Source organism: Tenrec ecaudatus, chromosome X (assembly GCF_050624435.1).
Source record: "Tenrec ecaudatus isolate mTenEca1 chromosome X, mTenEca1.hap1, whole genome shotgun sequence".
Taxonomy (NCBI): Eukaryota; Metazoa; Chordata; class Mammalia; order Afrosoricida; family Tenrecidae; genus Tenrec; species Tenrec ecaudatus.
In genome coordinates, this window is record NC_134548.1 from 136,972,026 (window position 1) to 136,997,701 (window position 25,676).

At 43.4% G+C, this 25,676-nt stretch overlaps 1 protein-coding gene across 3 annotated transcripts in view; it reads right to left on the reverse strand.

Moving 5' to 3' along the window:
* Positions 1-25,676, reverse strand: part of TENM1 (teneurin transmembrane protein 1) — a 697,668-nt gene that overhangs the window by 102,068 nt on the left and 569,924 nt on the right. For all 3 annotated transcript variants that reach the window (XM_075538255.1, XM_075538256.1, XM_075538254.1), the window contains one exon: positions 20,227-20,459. In XM_075538255.1, coding sequence (XP_075394370.1) covers positions 20,227-20,459 — 233 coding nt within the window. The remainder of the gene's footprint in view (positions 1-20,226; positions 20,460-25,676) is intronic.

Consider the following 25,676-nt stretch of genomic DNA (forward strand, 5'->3'; position numbering starts at 1 on the left):
GCTGTGGCCAGACTATAAGTTCCTTGAGGGCAAAACCAGATGTTATGATTTACTTTTGTGTCTCAACAAATTCAGTAGCATTGAGCATAAATACTCAACAAATCGTTGCTGGGTTCGAGGCTACAGATCATTTGCATGCCTTTCTGTGGAGGCGGATCTCACTTGAATGAAATGGAGCATGCTATGAGGTCAAGAGCGACTGCTAAAGTTCTTTTCCAACTGAGTTCGGAAAGCAGCAATGACACTCTCTTTCTCTAAAGCAATTTACGATAAACGCAGTCCCCTATCAATTAGGAATGATTGGAGTGTGGGAAGAAAGGGAGTTGACCACCAGGAGCTCAGAGAAAAGACTTGGGCATTGCCACGGAACAAATTAACTGCCAACGAATGTTATCCATGTAGATAGCCACACCGACCAACGTGGCCCCCCCTCAAATCCACTTTGCTCTGTCAACACAGCTTGGGGTTGTTCTGATGTTATGTGTTCCTTGGGAAGCAGAAATGCCACACGATTTTTGGCCTGAATTTCCTTTGCTGTGTGCTGCGTACAGCAAATCAAAGAGAATACTGACTCCAGCGTCAGATTAGAGGATCTGTGTTTCAGAGTGACCTCCATTCCAGGCTAACTGTAGGACTTCGGGCAAGGCATTAGTCTACTCAGAACCTTGACGGCCTAACCAATACCCTATATACTAACCAACGATCTGTTTCTTTGCACTGATTTCATCTCATAGCCACCCTATCAGGCAGAGTTGAACTTCACCATAGGGTTTCCAAATTTCTGACTTTTACAGAAACAGTCTGCTACATATTTCCCCACGGAGCGGCTTGAAACTCCAGCCTTTTGGTGAACAGCTCAGTGCTTAACCACTACACCACCAGGGTTTACTATACACGAGGACTCACATGAGCCAAGGAAATGAGAGTGCCTTGAAAACAAAGTATTATGGTGATGCTAAGTGGTGTCCTAATTGCTAAGTCATTGCTATAATTCTTTCTGAAAACGTCTTTTCTAAGCCCCGCACCATAGACAAAGATTTCCATATAGGTCCTGCTACAACCTTTGGGGCTCTTCTCTTTTGGACAGGCATAGCATCAAATTGAAGTGCATTATAAAACCCTTGTCAGCAGTAAATTGACCTGTGCTAGAGTCACCATGGCGACAAGATTGAGGTTGAAAACAGTTTTGCTAGCATGGTGGTGGGTGGTGGGTGGACACTGGGGTACTACTATATTATCGATCTATTGGCGTAAATGTCTTCAAACTTTTGTAAGATGCTGAAAAGTCTCCATACAGAGGATCAAATATTGTGAAACCAGCTAAGGGACTCCCTGGCTGGAGCAGTCCCAACGTTTAAGAGGAAAAGCAGACACATGTGACGGGAGCTACAGTTCCTTGACTTAGGGGAAGCACAGCCTGTGTGCGTGCACAAAATTGGGGGAAGTAGATGGTTCTAGTTTAAGTTGAAATACGCTCCTCTTGTTTTAATGTTGTGCTAGGGGTCGCACAAAAGATGCCTACTGGCTGAGATTTCAGGGGGCTCAGTACATATGGTCTAAGATAAATGAAGCTAGCAAATGTAAGCTTAATATTTTATAGCCCCCTTAAAAAAATTCTTTTAACATCAAGCAACTTTATCTAGGACACTACTCAGAGATATTTTGAAGAAATGCCCTGCTTTCCTTGGGAAACAAACTGCCTCACAAGAACCTTATCTGAACAATTAGCCTGAGGAGGGTGAGTTTATTTACCGCCCAAGGACCAGCAAGAAAACTAATTGCAGTTGTACTACTCGAGGGAAAATGAGCCTCTCTCAATGTATGTGAACAGCCAAGAGGTTCTAATAATAAAAAACAAGCCAACGAAGTAGAATACCTTGGCCTGAATACTCAATAAAAGCAGGATATGAGAATTAAGCTCAGCAGTTCTTACTAGTCACAAAGGCGGGTTAACTCAAGAAGATTTAAAAATGTCTTCAGGATAATTATTTGTATGTAGTGCGCATTCAAAAACAACACAGAAGGCCCATTTAACATTCTTCTAACATCCTTCTATCCTGACTAATGAAGTTAATGCAAGAAGTTCACAGAGTCAGAAGTGGGAGATTGTCATTGGTAAAAGGGAAAGCAGAATATGTGAACACACAGACACAGGACAGCTGAATACAGGAAGGAAAAAAGGTCAACGTGTTGAGACAAATAACTCCACCCCCTGTGTCCCAGGCTCTGACCTACAACTTTGACAATCTGTGGATCCAAGGAGGTTACAATGAAAGGTATTGGGAAAACTGGGTTGCCTTCTTCACAGGGAGTTGATGACGTTCCTAGGCTTGTCATGTCTGAGCTGGGAGCTATCAAAGCTGTTTCTCGACTCTGTTTTTTCTTCTCCAAGTTCAATCACATCGTCGTGTTCATAAGAGTTATAATGAGGAGGAGAAGGAAAAGGAAAGGGCCTGGGAGGAGAGCCAAGAGATCCAGTTGTGAGATCAAGGATGACCTTAAAAGAAAATCTACGCAATCTCCTAGTCCTCCAGTTTTATTGTTTGCCAAACACAGAGAATCACAGCAGAGTTGACCATGTCAGTGGATTCATCTAAAGACCAATTAAAATAGCATCCATTCTCTGCGGAACCTAACACAAGTGATGCTAGTATTTATTGCTGTTTTGGATGAATGGTCACTCTTCGGGCATCACACTATGCCTCACCTGTTGCATGTTTACCTGTCTCCGTAAGGCTTGATTTAGACAGCAAGCTTGTGAACAGAAGCTCTATATGGATTTGGCCAACATCTCTTCTCTTTGAGCACCTCAGGCCATGCTGGCAGTGAGGATATGTCCGTACTGAATTCTTCTCCAGCCCAATTGGTGGCTCTGATAAGTACCACTCACGTTCCCAGCACCACCTAGTTGGCTGCACTACTCGCTGTGTTTGGACAGGCCTTTGTTTCCCCAAGTATTCAAATCCTCCTGATTGTGAAAGACACAGCACACTAGTTACACTCTATACCACATACACACTTAGGACAAAATACCAAAAGTCTCAAATACTTGCAAACATCTTTTTGCTGATGATAATCTTCTGTGCTTTTTAGAAAAGATGTGTAATACCAATACAAGTGGGTAGAAATGAGGATCACAACAGGTAAAAGAAGTCATTGTTGTTGTTGTTAGGTACCATCAAATCAATTCTGACACGGAGCAACCCGCCATACAACAGAACAGAACACCACCCAGTTCTGTGCGATCCGCACAATGGTTATGTTGGAGCCCATTGTTGCAGCCATTGCATCAGTCTATCTTGTCGAGGGTCTTCCTCTCTCTCGCTAGCCCTCTATTTTAGTAGCAAGCACAATGTCCTTTCCCAGGGACGGCCTCTCCTGATAACATGTCTACAGGAGATGAGGTGAAGGCTCGTCTTCTTTGCCTCTAAAGAGCATTCTGGCTGTACTTCTTTCAAGACAGATTTGTTTGTTCTTTGGCAGTTGTGGTAGTTACATAATCTGGGGTCAACTTGAGACTTAAGAGTGAAGGGGTGGAGTTTAGCTTGTCAATCAGGTTGCAGCTTGATGACCTCATTTGGAGGAGCTAAGGAGATAAACACCTTGCTGGAGGCACGACACACTCTCACTTCCTGGGAGACATTCTTGTTGACAAGATACATGGAGCTACGTTGATAGATCAGAGCCCTGTAGCTGGAGGAGCTACGTGGAACCCCACACCAGCACGGAGATGGTTCTACCACCACTGGATCCACAATACTTTCCACTCACTGGCCTGTGATCTTCCTGCATATGGTGTCATTGCATATGCTGTGGTCTGAAGAGAACTTTTTAGATTGGTATTGGACATATGGGTTAATATTGGACTTATGGTCTCAATCTGGACTGGGCTGGGACGTTTTCTCAATATTCAATTGCTCTTGTATATAAAGCTCTTTCTTATACACATATGAATTCTATGAATTTGTTTTTCTAGTCCACCCAGACTTACACAGCAGTCCATGGTTCTTTCAATATTCTTCACCAGCACCATAATTCAAATACATCGATTCTTCTTTGGTTTTCTGTATTCAGTGTCCAACTTTCATATGCGTATGATGCAATTAAAAACACCATGGCTTAGGTCAGGCATACTTTAGTCCTCAAAAGTAGCATCCTTACATTTCAACACATTAAGAGGTCTTATGCAGCACACTTACCCAATGCAGCGTGTTGATCAACCTCTTAATGACTGGATCCAAACAAAATGAAATCCTTGACGATTTCAATTTTCTGTCTAGTTATTACAACGTTACTTGGTGGTCCAGTTGTGAAGATTTTGCCTTTTTTACATTGTTGTAATCTATTTTGAAGGTTGAAATCTTTGACATTCATCAATAACTTGTCATTTTAGATACCCTAAAACCCTAATTTTAGATAAACTAATAAGTCACTAGGCTATATAAAACCTGGACTGTAAGCCCCTAATAAAATGTAAAAAAGAAGAGGAAAAAAAAAAGAAAATGATTAGGGAAAAGAATGTACGGATGTGCTTTATACAATTGATGTATGTATATGTATGGATTGTGATAAGAGTTGTATGAGCCCCTAATAAAATGTTTTTTAAAAAAACCAAACCTGGACTGTAACTAAGAGAACAGGGTGCTTAGCTGGATTCAAGAATGCACTGACCATACTAAATCAGGGCCATTTTAATCAATCCATTTTGGCACCAAGAAAGGTTGAGTCATTCATTTCCCGTTTAGAGCTGTCTCTTTACTCTCCATTGATATTTTCACTCATTTTTTGGTCTCTAATTCCTTTTGGGGTTCACCTTGCCTAACATCAGGGATGTGGGTGTGGTTAGGTGTTATGGGGCCAGTTCCACCTTGTCGCCACCTCACCCACAACAGAAGGAAGCATTGCCTGGTTTTGATCCATTCTCCCATTCGCTGTCATGTGTAAGCTCATTTCTGTAGTCACTGTGTTAGATAATATTTTTTTAATCTGCTTGATTCATAAAAATGGAAGTAAGCAAACAAGTTGAAAAACAACAAACCCGAGATGAACAGCAACAAAAAAGAAAACCAGCAATGGCCTTACGCATATGCATGTAACCGATATCATCAGTGCCTTCAAAATGCTAGTCCCGTGTGGTGCCATCTATATTCCGTGGGCTGAAGTGGCCAAAACAATGCAACCAATTGATCAATTAGAAAATAAACATGGACTTTCTGGCTTCATTTCCAGCCGTGTTTTAGCCCATTATGATGTGAAAGTCATGGATTTCCAAAGACAGCTTGGCTTGCTGCATGTTCTATGAGGTTTACACTCCCACTTGCTGATTTATCCTGTATTTTTGGCAGATCAATGAAGCTAGAAACAACTTCTGATAACTCCTCTGTTGTGGAGTGCATATTCTGGATTCCCTGAGGAGCCAAAACATTGCAGATTTCTTATTCCTTCAAAAATCAGCCAAGCTGACTGCCCGGTTTCTTTGCTTTCAGGGTCCGCAGCATGCACTGCAGTAAACTTGGAATTCCAGGGCCATTTTGTATTGATGGTGGAGCAATATGGGGTCGTGATCAAAGGCTTAACACTAATGTTTTACAACCTTAAAAACAAATATTTTGCATGGAAAGAAATCTTCTCATTAATTTCTGAGGAATTTGCACATTAAAACATCTTACCCTGCTGGAGAAGACTGATCAAGCAAACGTACTACCTTCTGCTGAGGAGAAACTGTATTTAGAAAGGACTTGCTATTCTCATGAAACTTTTAATAGGAAGAAGTGAATCAAATTCCTTAATTACCATTTTATGGTTGGTAAAAGGGCAAATTACATGCCATCCATTTCTAAACTTCTAAATGTCTCTGGTGCTTTTAATTAAAGCTGCCATCTAGAAACTACTAAAGCAATTTTACGCAATTAGTTATTTATAGGTTACCATAATACACCACTCAAAATATGATTTAAGTGATTTGCAGTCTGTTAGTGTGTGATCTCTGTCATTTGTGTGTGTGTGTGCATGTGTGTGTGATGGGAGCAGGCTCTTTTTCTTGCCCATTAAAGGGATTCTGAAATGGATGGATAAGAAAGATGAGATGCTGATGAGCTCGGGTAAGGAAGCCAAATCTGATTGGCTAGTGATCTTAAATAGAAGGAGAAAGAATTATAATTCCACGCTGTTGTGATAGGTAAACCTCTCAGTCTCATTATAAACAGTACTGCAAAGGAGATAAATATCAATCGTTGCCTTTTGTTTTAAATATAAACTGTTTACCCCTCACTGCTTCTCCCTTTGTCACTATTCTGCCAGGACCTAACATGATCCTCCCCAGCCCCCAACTGCAGACATACACCTTGCTTCCCTGCCTAGTCCTCCTCAGGTGGTCCCTTGTATCAAAACATACTCATACCCTGAAGGCCTCCATAGAGCGTTGTAATGAGAAATTAATGGGTTTCTATCACATGCAATCTCCTGCAGTAAATGTTGTGCACGTCTCAAGAAAAACCCTCATGGAATGAATGTCATGATGAAATGGCAAAGTGTTCATGGGATAATGTTGGTTATGTAAGCCTTGTGGGGCTCTTCATGTGCAAGCAAACAACCCGCAGATCCGTGCCTCAACATGGTGAAGGGCCAGTTTGAACTTTGAGCAGTGCACCTGGCCGTTCAGTTTGCATATAAGGAAAAATGGCCAGATGTGAGACTGTATACTGATTCAGGGCTGTGGCTAATGGCTTGGCTGGATGGTCAGGGAATTGGAAGGACCATGATTGGAAAATTGGAGACAAGGAGGTGTGGGGAAGAGGTATGTGGATACACCTCTCTGAATGGGCCAAGAAAGTAAAGTTAATTGTATCTCACATGAACACTCACCAAAGGATTACCTCTGAAGAAGAGGACTTTAGTAATCAAGTGGATAAGATGACACGCGCTGTGGAGACTGGTCCTCCTCTTTCCTCTGCCACTCCTGTTATCACCCAATGGGCACATGAACAAAGTGGACCTGGTGGCAGGGATGGAGGTTATGCATGGGCACAGCAACATGGACTTCCACTCACCAAGTCTGACTTGGCCACTGTCACTGCTGAGTGTCCCACTTGCCAGCAACAGAAACCAACATTAAGTCCAAGATATGGAACCATTCCTCGGGGAGATCAACCAGTAACTTGGTGGCAGTTTGATTACATAGGACCACTTCCATCATGGAGGGGACAGTGTTTTGTTCTTACTGGAATAGACACCTACTCTGGATATGGATTTGCCTTCCCTGCATGCGATGCTTCTGCCAAAACTACTATTCGTGGACTTACAGAGTGTCTCATTCACTGGCATGGCATCCCACATAGATCAAGGAACTCAGTTCGCAGCAAATGCAGTGCGGCAATGGGCCCATTCCCATGGAATCCACTGGTTGTATCATGTTCCTCATCATCCTGAAGCTGCTGGCTTGATAGAATGATGGAATGGGCTCTTAAAGACATAATTAGGGGACCAACTAGGTGGTAACAACTTGCGGGGCTGGGGCAATGTTCTCCAGGAAGCTGTATACGTGCTAAACCAGCGGCCAATATATGGTGCTGTGTCTCCAATAGCCAGATTTCATGGGTCCAAGAACCAAGGGGTGGAAGCGGGAGTGTCACCACTCACTATTACTCCTAGTGATCCCCTTGCAGCATTTTTGCTTCCTTTCCCAACACCCCTGTGTTCCTCAGGCCTGGAAGTCCTGGTCCCGAAGGAAGGAACTCTCCCACCTGGAAACACAGCACAGATTCCACTCAACTGGCAGCTGAGAATGCCCCCTGGCCACTTTGGGCTTCTCATGCCTTTGGATCAACAGGTCAGTGTGTCACTGTACTAAGTGGTGTGATTGATCCTGATTACCAAGGAGAAATTGGACTGCTGCTACATAATGGAGGTAAAGAAGAACATGTCTGGAATCCAGGAGATCCCACAGGCTGAATCTTAGTGCTACCATGCCCTGTGATTAAAGTAAATGGTAAGTTACAGCAACCCAATCCTGACAGGATTTATAATGACCCTGACCCCTCAGGAATGAAGGTCTGTGTCACCCAACCAGGCAAAAAATCACAGCCAGCTGAGGTGCTTGCTGAGGGCAAAGGTAATACAGAATGGGTAGCAGTAGAAGATAGTTCTACATATCAATTATGACCACATGATCAATTGCAAAAGCGAGGTTTATAATTGTCAATGTATTTTCTTTTTACGTGAAGATTGCATATCTTTCCTCTGTTCAGGTATGATTTATCAGATCCAATTTGGCTCAGTGTGCTTTCATTTTTGTGTATGATAGATGATTGATGCTAAGTATAAGTGTGATTTAATCAATGTCTGGAAATTATAAAAGTGTGTATGGCTAAAGAATTGTGTACAGATGCCAGGTTGGCAAGGGGTGGATTACGATAGTTTTTTGTGGCAGCCTGGCCAATAAACACAAATGGGATTAATTGAGGGGCCGAGATATAAATGGCTTGGTGAGCCTCACCTTTCTTGTCTCTCGCTCTTTAATCATCAGACCAGCGTGCGGCTGCCTTGCTTGTTCTGTGCCTCAATTTAAAGGGTACACTACCTGTGGAAGGCCTAGCCTATGGACTGTGTCTCTGTAAGTTGAGGTCCCTTTAGGCCCACATGATTGGAATGTACATCTCTGGAGCTGGGGACCGACAGTTGGTAATAGTTGGTGACCTGCCTTGCTGTTTGCTGCCTGGGTATATATAGCCCAGCTCTCTCTACAGAGGAGGGACTGGCAGCCCTCAAGACTAAAAGGACTGCTAGTGTCTCACAACTCTCTCAGGGGAATGAGTTGCACTGAGCCATTTGAAGTGCTTTATAATTTAACTGTTCATTTCTTGTGTTTATTATATATTCATCTTTATAAATATATATAGAAAATTACTAGCACTGTCGTTTTGTCTCTCTGGAGAACCCTGTCAAACACAGCCAGCTTTGCAAATCACTGAAAAACTCTAGATTTCACTGCCCTCAATCTGAAACTGTAACTGTTTATAGGACTAAAAAGCCCATTCTTCCTCTCCAGGGGTTGGTGGTTTTGAATTGGTCAACTGTGAAGATCACAGCCCAAGGCACAACCACAACTCCATCAGGGCTTCATATAGGATATCTAAATGGGACCTTACCATTGACTTTTACTTTTTGGTGACATCATTCTTACCTAGCCTTTGCCAAGTCCCAAGTTGACTTGCAAGGGCAAGGGATTCAACCTCTTTCCAAAGTAACTGATTCCAGGAGTGGATACATATGATAAGAACTATTACAATGAACAGCAAAATAGAGGGGGAGTGGCGGTTAGAATACTTACCCTCCATATGGGAGAGCCAGGCTCCATTTCTGGCCAATGCACCTCATGCAAACCTACCAGCAACCTGTCCATGGAGGCTTATATGTTGCTAAACAGGTTTCAGCAAAGCTTCTAGACTAAGACAGACTATGGAGAAAGACCTGGCTATCTATTTCAGAAAAGTCAACCAATGAAAACCCCATAAACCACTGTGGTCTAAGCCTATTGTGGATGGCATTGCCATGAGTTGGGATCAATAGCAAAAACAATAAACAGCAACACTGATCATGATGATAGGTAATATTTACTGTGTACCCACTGTATGCTAGGCACCACACATGAATTACCGAACAACCACTCTCTCATGAAGCACTTGTTGCTAGCATGCTAACTGTACAGGTGAGGACACCGAAACTCACAGGCAGTGAATGAGTAGGGATCTGTGATTGGACCTCAAACCTGAGATCTTACCTCTCATGCTATTTGGACTCTATTATCTGTGTTGGCTAGAATCTTAGGCATACTTGGGAATGAAAATAAAAGGAGCAGAAAAATCACATTCAATAATGCATTTGTAACTTCAGAAAACTTAAATGAACTAACTACGGCCTTCTTCACCAGTGCAAGCTACCTGGACCAAACAGGACATTTGCAAAGGCTAGGTATACTGGGATTTAATTCTTTGTGGATTCACAACAACACTTAGGGAAGCAGCAGTCAAGAAATCAAAGGACACACAATACGGGGCACATCAGCTGCACACGATCTATTTAAGTGTTAAAGAGTCATTTTAAGGACAAAGGGGCCAGGACAAAGGCCATGGTACTCTCAATAGCCTCATATGCATGTGAAAGGTGGACAATGAGTAAGGAAGACTGCCCCCAAAATGATACATTTGCATTATGGTGTTAGGCAGAATGTTGAAAGGGCCGAGGACTGCCAGAAGAACCAAGAATCTGTCTCAGGAGAGGCACAGCCAGAGTACTCTTTAGAAGTGAGGTTGTGGAAGACTTGTCTCACAAACAGGACATGTTATCAGAAAGAGACCAGTTTCGGGGAAGCACAGGGTGCTTGGGGTGGTAGCTACACAATCTCGTGTCAACTTGAGGGTATTATGAGTGAAGGGGTAGAGTCTAGCCTGTATAGCCAGTAGACAGTCTAGCCTGTATAACCAGGTATAGCCAGTGATGCCTCTGTGTGGGCGTGGCCTTTTCATGAGGATTCTGGGAACTTCCTCTCTGCCTCCCTGGAAGCAGGACACATTTCTGTTGACAAGCCACATGGTGTCACACTGATGGCAACAAGAGCCCTGAAGATGCTTCCACCACCATTGGACCCACAGGACTTTGCACCTGAGATCTTTCTGCATTTGGCATCATTGCATATGCTGCGTGAGTTTAAAGAGGAATTTGTGGACTAGTATCAGACATAGGGGCTAATATCAGACTTAAGGACATGGTCTGTCCTGGGCTGGGGTGTGCCTCAATTTACAATTGCTCTTTGGTGTAAAGCTCTCTCTTATACCCCGGATTTGTTTCTCTAGTCAACCTGGACTAACACACTTGGAAAAACAGAGAGGCAGTGAAAACAAGGATGACCTTCCAGGAGATGGGTTGATACAGTGGGTTCAAAGGCAACAGCATTTTTGATCATGGTGCAGGATGAGTGTTTTGTTTTATTGCACACAGGGGTCGCTTGACAGTGCCTAGCAACAACAGGTGCAAGTGAAGGAGTCCTGGTAGCATGATGGCTAAGCACTCTGCTAACAAAAAGGTCAAAGGTTAGAATGTACCAGCCACTCTGAAGGAGAAAGATGTGGCAGCTGCTTTCCTAAAGATTGACAGCCTTGGAAGCACTTATGAATTAGAATTAAACTGATGGTAACCAGCTGGTTTGGTTTGGAATTTTTTGTGGGGGAGGGTGGACGGGACAAGGGAAGGGTAAAGACCTTACCTCTGTCCTAGTTCTCCCCCACGGTCACCAACTTGTGGCTCTCGGATTGCAACAAAAGGTCAGAGATTTTCTCAAATGTCAACTGCTGACAATGGAAGGCCAGCCCAAGAGGATGTGTTACACTGGCTCGGAATCAAAACCAGGTTATGCTCTCAGTCTGGTTAGATAACAGGCAGTGAGTCCTCTGGTGTCACTAAAGGAAGCTGGAAGCCCAATGGTATGGCTTGTGAATGTAATCTCCCTGAACAAAGCCCAACAAGGTCACCAAGGAAGAAAGAACAGCTACATGTATTTTCCCTGAAGTTTAAGGTTCTGTCAAACTGATATTTTCTCTAGATGCTTCTGATTCAAAGGAAAAAGCTGTTGGGGGCAAGTCCTCATGGGAAATGCCTTGGCAGCGGAGCTGGAAATTTGAGCACAGGTGGTATGTCAAGGGTGTTTCTAACCTTTCCATTTGACCTCATGGTATGACTGTACTTCCTCATTTTCAGTAGCGCACGTCTACTTATCTGAGAACAAGAACACTGAACTTATCAGAATGGATAACCAGCAATCTCCTCCACTCTGCTTCTAAATGTATGCTGAACCACACTCGCATATATTCTTTACATGGTCGCTTCAGTCTTTCTTCAAGTCTCCCTCCCAGTTTCCCCTAGACCTTGTTTCATCCCTGATGCTCCCTGTCTTCTACATCACTCACTCCATTGGCACATAAATATTGCCACATTATTCCTATAGGCAAAGCTTCCCTGAGCTCCTTGCCCATCCCCTACTTAGTACTCAGACCACTAGCATCCAAAGTACCTGGAAGAACAGCCGTCACTGACAGTCTTTCACTTCCTCTCCTTGTCTCATCAACCAACTCAAATCTGGCTTTCACCTGACCTCCCTTCAAACTACTAATGCAGGGCAGCCAGCTGTTCAATCCCAAAGCTATAAATGTGTGGCATTTGATGCTGTTTCCAACCCAGCCCAGCTCACCCCAAACCCAACCCAACCCAACCCAACCCAACCCACTGCTGTCCAACTGATCCTTGACACACAGCGACCCTCTTAAGGACAGAGTCGATGGCCCCAGAGGGTTTCCAGTGCGGAAACGCTTTAGGGAAGAAGACTGCCACATTTTTCTCCCCTGGAGCTGTTGGTGCTTTTGAGCAGAGATGATTTTGATTAGCAGCCAGGTGCTTACATCATAGCACCACCAGAGTACCTGTTGTTTTTTCCCCCACGTGAAACAAACTATGTCCTTGGTTCCCTGACTGGCTAACACACTCTCCTGGCTGACATCTTCTATTTCTGAGGGCTTCGTCTCTCTTTCCTTGGATCTTCTTCTCTTATCTATCCAATACATACTAACACTTCTTATGATTTCTCTGCCTTAGCTTTACTCTAATGCATTCATGCTTCATCGCCAGAAAAATATATCAACCCCATATGTATCAATTGACTGCGCCAATCTCCTATTACAAATTCTTTACCTACGTGCTAAAATAAAACATCCATTTACCCTGATGGCATAGCAGTTACCTGTTGAAGGCTAGCAGTTCGAAGCCAGTTGCTCTGCAGGAGAAAAATGAGGCTTTCTACTCATGTCAAGAGCTAGAGTCTCCGAAATCCACAGGGGCAGTTCTATCCTGGCGGAGAAGGTCACTAGTAGTCGGAATTGACTTGATGGCAATGATCTTGGAGTTGGATTTTTACTTTACCCATACTGAATCCTTTGTAGTTTCTTAAATGCTTCATTGGTTTTTTTACTGAAGCTGTGGGCCTATCTCTAGTTATGATGTTGGTGTCCATCTAAATGGTTATGTCATCATGGTAGATTGTATAATAAGGGGATTTCGGAAAATCCTGTTTTCATTCCACAAAGGAGCCTTGGCGACGTCGTGTATTACATGCTGAGCTGCAAAATGCATGGGACGTTGTTTGAGTTTGCCAGCCATTCCTCCGGAGAAGGAGGCTTTTGGCTCCCACTATGATTTACAGCCTAGGAAACCCAACGGGTCAGCTCTACTCCGGCCCATAGGGTCCCTATGAGTCACAATTGACTCGATGGTATGGAGTGAGTGAGTCTCATTGCAGTGGAAATACAAAAGAACATTCTTGCATGTATTTCTACATAACACTACCTCAAAGATACCAATGACGTCAGCAAAAGTCACCAATTTAAGTTTTCATCTCTTCCTGTTAATCCCACCTTGAATTTTGCGGAATGGCACGCAGATGTCAGGGGGAATCAACTGAGTTATTGGATGCTTCTCAGATAGATCTGGGTGGAGCCCAAGCCAGATGGTGTGTGTCTACACTGTATCAGACCCAGATTTCTAAATTGCCAATAAAGTTACAGCGAATCCTGTGTGATTAACCTCGTGAGTACCCTAGACCCACTTGAGGAAGCTGTCAAGATTTAAGGATTATTTCCCTGACAGGAAATGGCTCAGGGTTGTTTGTCCTCAGCTGAAATCAGAGGTCAATTTTCTTAAGGACGGGCATACAAATAGAGATACAACTGTGAGAACCAAATTAAGTCACTGATTAATTCCTCCTTGTCTAGTCACTCCTCCACCCTCTATATCTACTTAAAAAAAATAAGTGCAATCAGCTTGTCACAAATTTAATTTTATATCCCCACCTAGTACCATTTCACATTCTGCTTAAGTACTTGGTCATCCATTTCATGACTCATTAGTTTGAGTTCTCTGTAGAATTAAAGAAAGTTGCAGTAAAAATAATAAATGGGACCTAAGTTTCAACTCCATCACCCATGCATGTTTTCAAAGCATCTTTCAAAGTCAATTCAAATTCAGATACAATGCCAGGGATTAGCACTCCGTCAACCTCTTCACTCAACTTTTCCCCTTGCTGCAGTACATTGAAGTATTGATGAGTAAAATGGAAAATGCCTCTCTATTGGAATTCAAAGCAAAGTCATAAGAAGTACTCAGGCACTATCAGATATGAAATTTCAGTCAGGGAAACTTCCATTTTGACTTCAAACCCCAAATTGTAGCCTGGAATATTCATAAAATGATGGTTTCCTGCCTCCATCCCTTATGAAAAAGTTGGTGGTGTTCCTAATGGCAGATGTTTCCAAACAGATGTGACCAGCTTTCCTGGTGATTCATTTGAATAATTACATTTACAGACTATGCAAATGCTCTATTCGGCACTCTGGGTGCACTCCCAGTTCAGAAAAATCAAAGTTTTAATAATAAAAGGAAACAAGATGAAGAATCATTTCTATTACAAATGAAAACATTTTGTTCCCATTGTGTATGTGTCACTGAATTGAAAAGCATTTCCTAATCTTCTCCACTGTCCCGGAGAGGCCAACACAGAGAGCATGGCATTTAGTCACAAGGCAGACAATGAAATATAATGGAAGCGTCACAAGTTTTCTGTTGCTTTTGCCTCGTGGGCTTTGGAATCAAGCCCATCTGGGTTTGAATTCCAGCCCTGTTCTCTGTACTCACCTGGGTACATTTCTTAACTTAACCCGAGTTTTGTTTCCTCCGAGTTTTGTCTCCTCCTCTGGACAATGGGCATAATACAATTTACCTTGCACATTGTATTATGAAGACTTGCGATCAAACCAAACCAAAAAAACCATTGCCACCTACTGATGGACTCATAGAGACCCTGTGGGACAGGGTAGAACCGCCCCTGTGGGTTTCTGAGACTAACTTTATGGAAGTAGAATGCCTCCCCTTGCTCCTGTGGAGTGGCTAGTGTGTTTGCACTGGGCAGGCCAATGAGTAACCGCTATGGCACGGGACATGGGGCACAGGGAGTCAGGTGGCTGTTCTTAGTTCCTGTTGTACGATTCAGTTCATGGTGAACCTGCTCCACAGGGCTTGCAAGGCCGCGATCCCTCAGAAGCCAGTCTACCTTCTAAGGCGACCCTGGGTGGGTTCCACCTGCAAAACCTTTTGGGTTGTAGTCAAGTACTGTGGGAGGTACATAATCTGTTGTCAATTTGAGAGGATTAAAAGTGAAGGAGTGGGGTTTAGCCTGTCAATCAGGTGGCAGCTTGCTGACCTCATTTGGAGGCGCTAAGGAGATAAATTGCTCACTTGAGGTAGGACACACGCTCACTCCCTGGGAGATATTGCAGCTGACAAGACACATGCAGCTACCCTAGAGTCCTGGAGTGGTAGGAGCCATGTGGAGACCCCTGCCAGTGCTGAGATGATTTTACCACCATTGGATCCACAAGGCTTTCCATCCACTGGCTTGTGATGATCTGGCATCATTGCATGCACTGTGTGAGTCTGAAGAGGAATTCATAGACTGGTACTGGACACATGGGCTACTATTGGATTTATGGTTCTGGACTGGACTGGGCTGGGATGCTTTCTTAATATACAATCGCTCTTGTATATAAAGGCCTTTTTTATACAAATAAGAGTGTCTATGAATTTCATTCTCTAGTCAACCCAGACTAACACAAGTACTTACGTGCTAATTTACTGGGAATACCTAAGTAATAGGTACTAAGAGTAAACTATAGCTATGGTCGTTCTAATAGAGCTGGAAGGGAGATCATGAGATTATCCTATGAGACCTTCATTTTACAAAAGAGGAGGCTCTGGGCCCAGGGTTTGAATGACTACCATGGTGTCACAAAAATAAACCAATGCAATACTTAAGTCTACTTTAGTGTCCACAGGAATGAAACCAGATTGAGGTACCCTGGCTCGCACAAGGTCATTCAAGGCAACACTGGCATTATTGTTGACTGAACAAGAGATTCCAGATTCCCAAACCTGCCATCCCTCCACACTTTGCTGCCACTTTCCGCACAAGAACAAAACAATAAAATTCCTTGGCTTCTGGCCTTTTGTTGACTGCTTGTAATCCCATTGGATGATTTACTACAATTTTAGAATAAATGATTTCAAAAGGCAGATTTTATTTCATCCATTTTGGGGAGTCGAGTCAGAAGGCAAAGTAGCTGTCTTTCCGATTTACATTTGTTTGACTTAACTTGCATAATTCAGGACATGTTGGAGAGTCTGACTATAATTGCAGTAGGTAGCTTGTTAAAGTCTTAGAGCAAGCTCTCATTCCTAACTTAGAAATGGCACTCCCTCGATGTGCAATTCCATTCTCTAATTATCTACAGCTTTTCTTTATTAGCTTTTGCGTGGAAGGGTGGGAGGTGTTTGTGTGTGTTGGGGGTGGGGGTGGGGGGAATCAAAACCTCTCTTTAAAGAGATGCATTAAACATGTGCTGTCTTTCAAGGGGGGAGGCAGAAGGGTGACACAGAGGCTCCTTTGAAGTTGAAGTGTATGGCAGTTGTAAAACAAAAACAGAAAACAAAAACTAAGCATTATCCACAGGCACGCTAGACTTCTGTGAGGGTCCAGGAACCTGCAGGAGAACCTCAAAGACGCAATTAGCAGTGCTTTCCTCTCAACCTGCACACTGTGCTTTAATGACTTTTTGCGTGATTGTTCCTCCTTCGGTGCAAGTCTCTGAAATTGCCCTGCAGCATTTCCTATAATGAGAATCTCATATCTGATTTACTGCCAAGGGTGAATGCTGTCCATATTTGGCATAGAGTGAGGTGACCTAGCTGGCCACCTAACTGGTCTGACCAGCATGTTCAGCGTGACTGATGTCTGGACATAGGTTCTGCCATCTGGGTGATTGTGAGGATCACTAATAGAGTCTTCAAATCCTGCTAACATGGTTGAAGGAGATGTGGGGGCTCCTAAGGCTGAGCCATGCCCGTCCCCTCCCTCGGTTAAGCATCTTGAGCTCACCCACCGGATCAGAGCAGATGTTCTCAACAGCAGCATCAGGATATTATGTGAATGCTCACCTGGATGGATTAGATATTCAGCTGTCTGAAGCCAGGGCCAGATGTTCTTAGGACCCCTTACTGCTTAGGGATGAATAGAGTGTGCCCATTATGGGAAAGGCCACTCTTGGATAGACAGAGGAGTAAATGAAGCCAAAAGGAAAATGCCCTACTAGCTAAGACAAGAAGAACACCGCAGCTTCATATTAACTTTAAGAGATATCTAAATTTGGTCACTCTCATTACTGATGCTTCAAGGGTTCATGCGAATCCTGTTCATCAGGACTCTATTATGGCTGTTTTCCGAGTCCAAACTGCAGCAGCAACAACAACAACAAAGTGGCACTGAACCAATTATTTGCTGTCTTTGGAACGCTGAGCCATGCATTCTCTACATGGCAGATAGAAGGTGGCAGGTGTGAAGAGTGGTTTTCATATGAGCAGCAACTCCGGAGGATGTCAATTTGCGGGAACAGTGCAAGCTTGATCCCGGTCTGTTTTCTGTGCAGAAACCCCTAGAAGGCCTGCAAGAGTGTGAAATCTAAACAGAGGAACTGATACCAAGGGCTCAAGCAGAAAGAAAATGTTTTGAAAATGATGATGGCAACATATGTACAAATGCGCTTGACACAGTGGATGCATGTATGGATTGTGATAAGTGGTGTACAAGCCCCCAATAAAATGATTTTTTAAAGTACAAGAAGAAGAAAAAGAGTGTTAAGCCTGTGTAATATCTGAGAACTAGCCTGATGTATTTCCTTGAAAGATGAGCTGATTATATGTCGCACCTGAGTTATTTAGTCACTCATCCAGGTCTATTGTGATCCCGGTGGCATAGCGGTTAAGTGTTTGGTTGCTAACCAAAGGGCTGATGGTTTGAATCCCAAGGAAAAGGGTGTGGCAGTCCTACTTTGGACTCGGTGGCAGTGGGCTAGGTTTACTCTGTGGAAGGAATGCGGGTGTCAGGACAGAGAGCTGGGATAGGAGGGAGAAGGCATATTTCTGGACATTTGAGTACACGAGGACTTAATGTTTCCTTAGGTAAAAAGTCACTCCCAGAAAGGAACACTGAAATTATTCTCAGAATTACTGAGCCTCGGTAAACCCAATGCTACGGAGTTGGTCCCAACTCAGGGTACATCTATCTCTAGGATAGAGTAGAACTGCTCCCTTGTGCGTCTGAGGCTACGAATCTTTATGAAAGCCCCAAAACTCAAATTTCTCCCCCAGAGTGGCTGGTGGCCTTGAACTGCTGGCCTGGTGGTTAGCAGTCCAATGTTTAACCTACTACGTCATCAGAATTTCTTAGCATAGGCAAGACTTGACTGATGAATTTCCCTACAGACGCAGCTAGTGAGTGGTCTTCATGCTGGGCTAGAAATGGCAGCGAGTGGGAGAGTCGAGGAAGATTAAAAAAATATATATCTGATGTAGTTTCTCCTCTCGAGCACTTTGGTGGGAGAGGAAAACCATCTCTCATTCATGAAAGAACTGAAAAGTAAAGAAAAAGAACCTCACGTGCTTATTGGGTAGTGCAGAGACTGTTCAAGACATTCGGATTTAGCGAGTTAGGGTTACACAGGAGGACTGCATGAAAGACACAGTCCTGAAGAAAAGGCTTGACACTCGGAGCATACTAGAATTTAATACCAATATGGCAAATGTCAAATGGTTAAGGAGTAACCTCTTAATATTTGAAATAATAAGTGACCACCTAACAAATTAAATCCATTGACCCCACTGTATTTATTGGCCTAGAAAACTGTTCCTAAGGCATTAAATGTGAAAGGCACGTTAGGGAAGAGCACTATATAATAAGACTCTGTTTTTAAGGAATAAAATATGTGATCTGCGTAAAGAAAAACTTCTACAAGGAGATTCACGGAAATCTTAATGTTCAGAGTTCTCTGCAACCCCTGTGGATTACTCGTGTAGCAATCCTTAAGAACCACAAAAGACAGCAACTGTCCAAAGCCCACTCCAAGATCTCGGAGAAGAAACATGTCACTGAATAATTAAGGAGATAGGGTAGATGAGACAAGGGTGTTTCCAAAAGTTCACGGAAAAGTTCTATTATTTTTTAACTCCATGTTTTCCATCAAGCTTTGAAGCCTCCTGGTGTGTGAGGTGAGTCTGAAATGTTGACCATCCTCCAGCTGAGCGGCTAGATGACAATAGGACACAAATGTGTAACATGATGAATGCAGAGTGTTTTATTCCTTCACACGAAATTCTGAGCACTATAATTGAGGGCTGGGCCTTGAAGATTGAGTAGTAAAATTGGGACTTGGATACGTAAGGCCTCATAGCCACAGAAGACAAATCTAAGTAATGGAATTTCTTATCCTACCGGCGAAATGAGGGAAAAACCGAAGTAGCTTCAAGAATGATTTAGGTCGATTGACTGAAGAAGGCTTTATTTACAGTGGCTTTTCAAAAGTCAGAAATGTTTAGGGTCTTGGAGGTTTCCAAAACGGTTAACAGTGCTAGTCGAGTGATGTACCATTGTGCCACTCGTGCTCCTGCAATGGTGGGTACAGGTCTAATATGAACCACTGCAGGGACGCAGAGCCTGAGAGCTCCCTGCTGAACCAAGGAGTTCACCTGGAGTTTCTGAATTGTGGGCATTATTAACTGAGGAGAGGTTGAGAGTGTCCGCGGAGACACTCTGGGGCTTCAGACAATAGCTATTGATCAACCAGGAAGGAAACATTTCCATATTCTAATAACACATTTGGCTATACTAATGCATACTGGCTGTCAATTTGTCCCAGAAGTGCCTGACTTCTGAGGTAACTTCAGAGAAGATGTCTGTTAGAGGCAGACCATTGAGACGATTGTGTTAGAGTTCATTCGGACGCACAGTGCCCACACTACCCAGGACACAGTCGAACTGCTCCTTAGGGTTTCTGAGACTGTCAAGCCTTACAGAAACACTTCATCATTTTCCCCATAGAGCGGCTGGTGACTGTGAACTACCAGCCTCTCTGTTAGTCCCAAAATTAAACTACTGTGATGACAGAGCCCCTGACAATGTTAGTTTTGTAAGAGGTCAAACAGAATTCTTAGATAACCCAAAATGGTTTGCAGGAAGTCAGGTGAAATCTTTTGATGACAAAGAAGATTTTAATCTTTAAACTTATTAATATTATTATTTACCTCGAGGGCTGTTCAGAGAAGCTTCTGATGCTTTCCCGCCATCTCCACAGTGACTTTGGTCAAAGGGAAGGCACTGGTCACCTGTTCCTGCCACCACTTCGAAATTCTTGGACAGATCTTTTGTTTCCACAAGAGATTTCAACTTGTAGACTTTTCGTGTATTGGTGTCTGAGAGATACAGCGATTCAGACATAGGGTCCACAGCCAGATAGTATTTGTGAGCAGGACTTGTGCTGAGAAAGAGAAAAGCAAAGTTATTCAAAGCAATTTGTTCAACATGCACCCCCTGGGGTCCGCCTTTGATCACAGATGGGGAAGATCTCTTACTAGATGAAAGAATTGATGGATCTTGCTTTTTTTTTTTTGTACTGAGATGCTGGGTAATGCTTATATTTTGTTTTCCTAGACTTGGGGCTGGTTATATATTAAAAATTCAGTGTGTACTGCTAACCTGTAATGATGCTGCCACTTAAATACTATCCACCCGGGGGGTAGAAAGAAACAGAACAGAGAAAAATCCTAGTGATTCCTTTACTCACACCATTGCACTCCCTGACCAACAAGATGACTTCCTGGATGTCTCAGTCCCATCTGAAACTCAATCAACCCCACATAGATTTACGTCTCTTTTCCTGCTTTCTCCATCCATCAAAACGTACATCTCTTCCTGAGCTTCCGACTTCACCTGGGGACACTACCATCTTCCCAGCTTCTTGTTGCAAATGAAGAGATGTGCATAAAAGTAGAAGAGGTGGCTTCAGGGAGGACTCTGCTGGACATAGACTGCCACATTTTCCTTGTACAACTTGACGACTGCATTGCTCGAACCCATTCTTTGTTCTTTCAGGACAAAAGAGAACAACTTACATTGAACCCCTTTTCTAGCTGTCATGGAAATCAGCCATGTTTCACACTCAAGCTAGCTGGCTTTGGATTTGGGGGTATTACTGACTCTTCAGCTGCAGATTCACATGGGATGGCTTGTGCTATTTTCATCTGCATCGATGGCTGAGCTCATTCATTAACTTTTATTCTTCCTACTCTCATTGTGTTCCCGATGGCTGCAGTAATTGGTTCGAGGATACTTTGTTTTTAGATTCATGTACCAGGGACATCATCCAAGCGCTAATTCAGGACGCTGTCCTTAATCTCTCCTTTCCTCCCCAAGTGCAACTGTGTCTACAAAATAGCTTTCAGAACCATTCTCTTCTGTCTAGCCCTTCTTCCATCCCCCCCCCTTCTTTTACCATTTTTAGTTCAAAAGTATTTCGTATAGTTTGGTTGATAGGGGATGTCTTTAACATCTTAACTCTGCTCCCTCACCCCTGCCTCCTGAGCAAAGTAAAATATCAATCATTTGGTTCTCATTCTCAAAAAATCATTTTGAATGCTTCTTTGTGTGGCACCCGAACTTTCTTCCCTCAGTCAATTCTCACTCACCCATTAATGCGTTGCTTGGGTATCAACTACGAAAGAAAGTCTCCCCTGAATCTCCAGCCTGGGTTATTTGCCTAAATTTACTTTGGAGATTACATATCACAGGAAAATCCTTGTGTGTGCGCCTCTATTCCCAAGGAGACTTTGAGCTCATGGAGAGAGGAAACTTGTCTGATTTCTCTCTGTTCTCATGCCCTGCACTCGGTCTAGCACCCAGTCATCTACGCCAGACACCAGAAGCCATTCTGTACGACCTCTTCTTTCCACGATTCCCCACATGAACATGTTTTATTGATTCAACCTCCCAAATTCTTCTCCAGTCTGCCCACCTCTCTTTATCTCTGCTGTCATAATAAGAATCCATCATCTCTCACCGGAACTAGTCACTCCTTCCCTGGCACCGTTCATTCTGTAGCCTGTATTTGTTCAGGAATTCATTGAGAAACACCCACTGAGCGCATTCACTGTGCCCAGGGACAACACCATGGTCTGGAGACCTACTTGTGTAGGAGATCTAGCCCCTGACTGCATGAAACTCACAGTCTAGTGGGAGAGACAGAGCAGTAAACAGCTATGGCTGTCATCAGCCACAAATGTTACCAGAGAGGAGAAGTTTTGATAGTGAGAAATGTTCAGATAGAAATACCCAATCTAGCAACACTGTATTAATATCCTTTTATTTTAATGATTACTTAAAGGCCATACTTTTCCAGGTTTCCTTAGTTTTTACGTAATGCCTTTTCTGTCTTCCCAGATCTCATCCAGGGTATCACACGGCATTTAGTCACCATGTCTCCTTGGAGGTAGTTCCTCAGATTTTCCTTGTTTTTGGTGACCTTGCCAGTTTTAAGGACTGACCAGGTCTTTTGTGGGATGCTCCTCAACTGGAATACGTATGTTGTTTTTCTCACAGTTCGACAAGCATTTTGGGGTTTTTAAGGAGGATGATCACACAGGTAAGATGTCATTCCCACATTCTCATCACTTCCTATCAAGGGAACATTCAATCAGTTGGACTTAGCACTGTTGATGGTGACCTTCATCACCTGGCTGATGTAGTGTTTGTAAGATTTCCCTGCTATCAAGTTACTCATTCCCATCACTTTCCATATTGTCCTCTTGGGAAGGAAGTCACTAAGCACAGCCCACCCTCAGGGATGGGAAGTTATGCTTCAACTCCTTGAGGGCAGATTATCTAGGTATATTATTTAGAATGTTTCTGCTTGGCAGTTTTGTCTCATTTCCTCCATTTATTTATGTATACCACCATTTATTTATATCAGTCTGAATTCATGAATATTTATTTTCTATTTTGAGTTATAATCCAATACTACTTGATATATTTTGTTGTTCAAATTATTCAGCTCTGACTATAGGAAGCACTTTCAGCTGATTCCTGTATATCTCTGACATGCCCCCATTATGATAGGCATAAAAAAATGTTGAAGCCCTTTTTATTTAATAGCACAACAGTTGCTCCAAGTTCATCATGTGTACTTACTGCCTCAGTGCACAAATCAGCCATTTCTCCAAGTCTCTTTTACTGCTGGGTGGCATCAGATACCAAGATGTGGGTGCTGGGCAGAAGCGTTCATGTGTTTACATTTCCCTCTCTCTCCTGTGACCCCTTCATAGGCAGGGGTTGTCATCTTTCTCTCTGCAGCACATTCCATCATCTTTCTATTGTCAGTGCTGAGAGGGAGCCTGCCAGGGTGGAGGTTCAGTAGGGGCTGAATCCAACCCCTCTGTATGCCAGGAAGCCAGCCGAGACACCCCAGGGGTCAGTCTTTGGTTACTTAACCAAGCACAAATGGAGAGGCAAAGGTCTTCGGGACGGCTAAGACACCCTTATGAAGTGGCATGTTCCTCCTTGTATTCGGGATTGTATTTGCCCTATAAGCAAATTGAAGTATGTTAAGATAGACAGCTGAGATTCAGGTTTGAGTTTTTCATTGGGGGAAAAAAATCTGATCCTGTTGGGCTACTCGCTGTTTTCCTACTTACCTTCGTCAACCAAGAGAAACACGTGGATTCCAGGGGCAAGCATCGTCAGCCCTGGGACTATCAGGACCGTTGCTGCAAGTGAGCTGTTAGGGGCCCCAACCGAGTCCCCCATCAATTTGGCAGTCATAGCAGACAAAGCAGCTCTGTCACAAGGACTACTTTCGAGGGGTTTGAGCAAAAGTCTGTACATTTTTCGTGGAATTCTTCCTTCAGAGGAAAATCTCTCTCATGCCCTAAACTCTTTCTAGCGCAGGGAAGGTTCCCCACCTTCCCACAAAACCACCTTCGTTTCTTTGGTAATAAGTTTGCAAGAGCCCCAAACGGAGGCTGCTTAATCATGCTTTGTTTAGGAAGAGTCCATAGGCTATTTTTCCAAGAGAAATGGTATTTGTGCAGAAGCACTCTGGAATGCATTACCTCCATCCATTATTGAATATCCCCCAAGTGCCTGTGAGGGAAGTTACAATTATCATTCTCCTTCCGTCTCAGCTGGGGAAGCCCAGGCCCATTGGGGACTTGCCCAGGGTCACTGACAAATCTGTGTTTGGACTAAGAAGAGATCGGATCACATGTGTGCAAAATATCTTATTTTTGTTCTGAAGGTGACCAGAAAGAAAGAAAGAAAGAAAGAAAGAAAGAAAGAAAGAAAGAAAGAAAGAAAGAAAGAAAGCAAGAAAGAAAGAAAGAAAGGCTTCCTACCTTCGTCCCAAGGGGTAACACCTCTTCTGTGGCTGGGTTCAAACCTTGTGCACTGGCCTTTAGGAAACCGAACAGCCTAACACACCAAATTCAACTCTGATGAATGTTATCTTCTTGGCTGCCAACAGTCAGCAAGGGCCCCTCCAAAGCTATATGCATCTTTTCTTGCCATTTCAGGCCATTTCTCAAGTGTACTTCGGCTCTTTTGTGACTGGTTTCTCTCTACCTTCTGACAATGTGCCAGGCCAGAGAAAGCCTTGCTAAATGCCCACAGGACTTGGCTGTAATTCGTTCGACTCTCTGGTGTCGAAGTGTGCATTGCTATTTGAGCATGGCAAAGGGTCTTTCAGAGCGCGGTGCTGACTAATTGTCACCTTCTGGTCCATTTTACATTCAAGCAATGCCCTTCAAGGTAGTACAGATCACTTCATTCATGCTAGTTAAAGCCACATAGCTTGTTAAGTGGGCAATTAATGCTTGTAATTAATACTATGCAACACTTTACCAGTAAGCAATTTGACAACCGGCTTAATTTGCTTAAGGAATCAGTTATGCCAAAGTAGCAAGGCTGATCTTGTGCACTGGCCTTTAGAAAGCGGCATCTCCCAGACGAAATCCAAATTAAAAGCCCGATCAGTGCCATTTTGATGACAATTGGCATTCGGGATTGAACAAATTCAATTTTCTCCTTTGCAATTTCAGGTAATTTAGAACCATTTTGACAAGTGTAATGCATACACAAATTGAATAGAACTACTCATTATGATTAATTTCGGCAATATGTGCATTGTCGGTAAGTGGCCAGTTGTAAGGTTTTTTGATTCTTTTTTTCTGTTGGGAAGAAACTGAACCCCTGAAGTGACATAACAGACATAAGGGAGGAAATCGGATTCAATCATCATAGTCAGGTTTTGTGGCCATTAGAGTTTCTGTCAACTTGGTGGTACTTGTGTGGGACTGGTGGCCTGGTGATGCCTCCTTGGGGCATGGCCTTTTCATTAGAGAGAAACTGGGAATTTCTTCTTGCCCCCTTCACCTTCATCTTTGCTGTGAATCTGTCCACCTCCAGGGGCAGCCCACATGGGCGACTTGCTGACCCTGGGAGCCAACCTGGAGAACTGTGGGTGCCCTGCTATGTCCCCACCAACTTTGCACTCACTGGCCTGTGATCTCCCTGTTTCCTGCTTTACCTTTGGGTGCCATCGACCTGCAGCTCCATGAGGCTGATGAGGGCTCTGGCCAGCATCCAACTCATGGACTTGAGTTGGACTAGACTGGGATGCCTTCTTGATATAAAATGACTTCTGGAA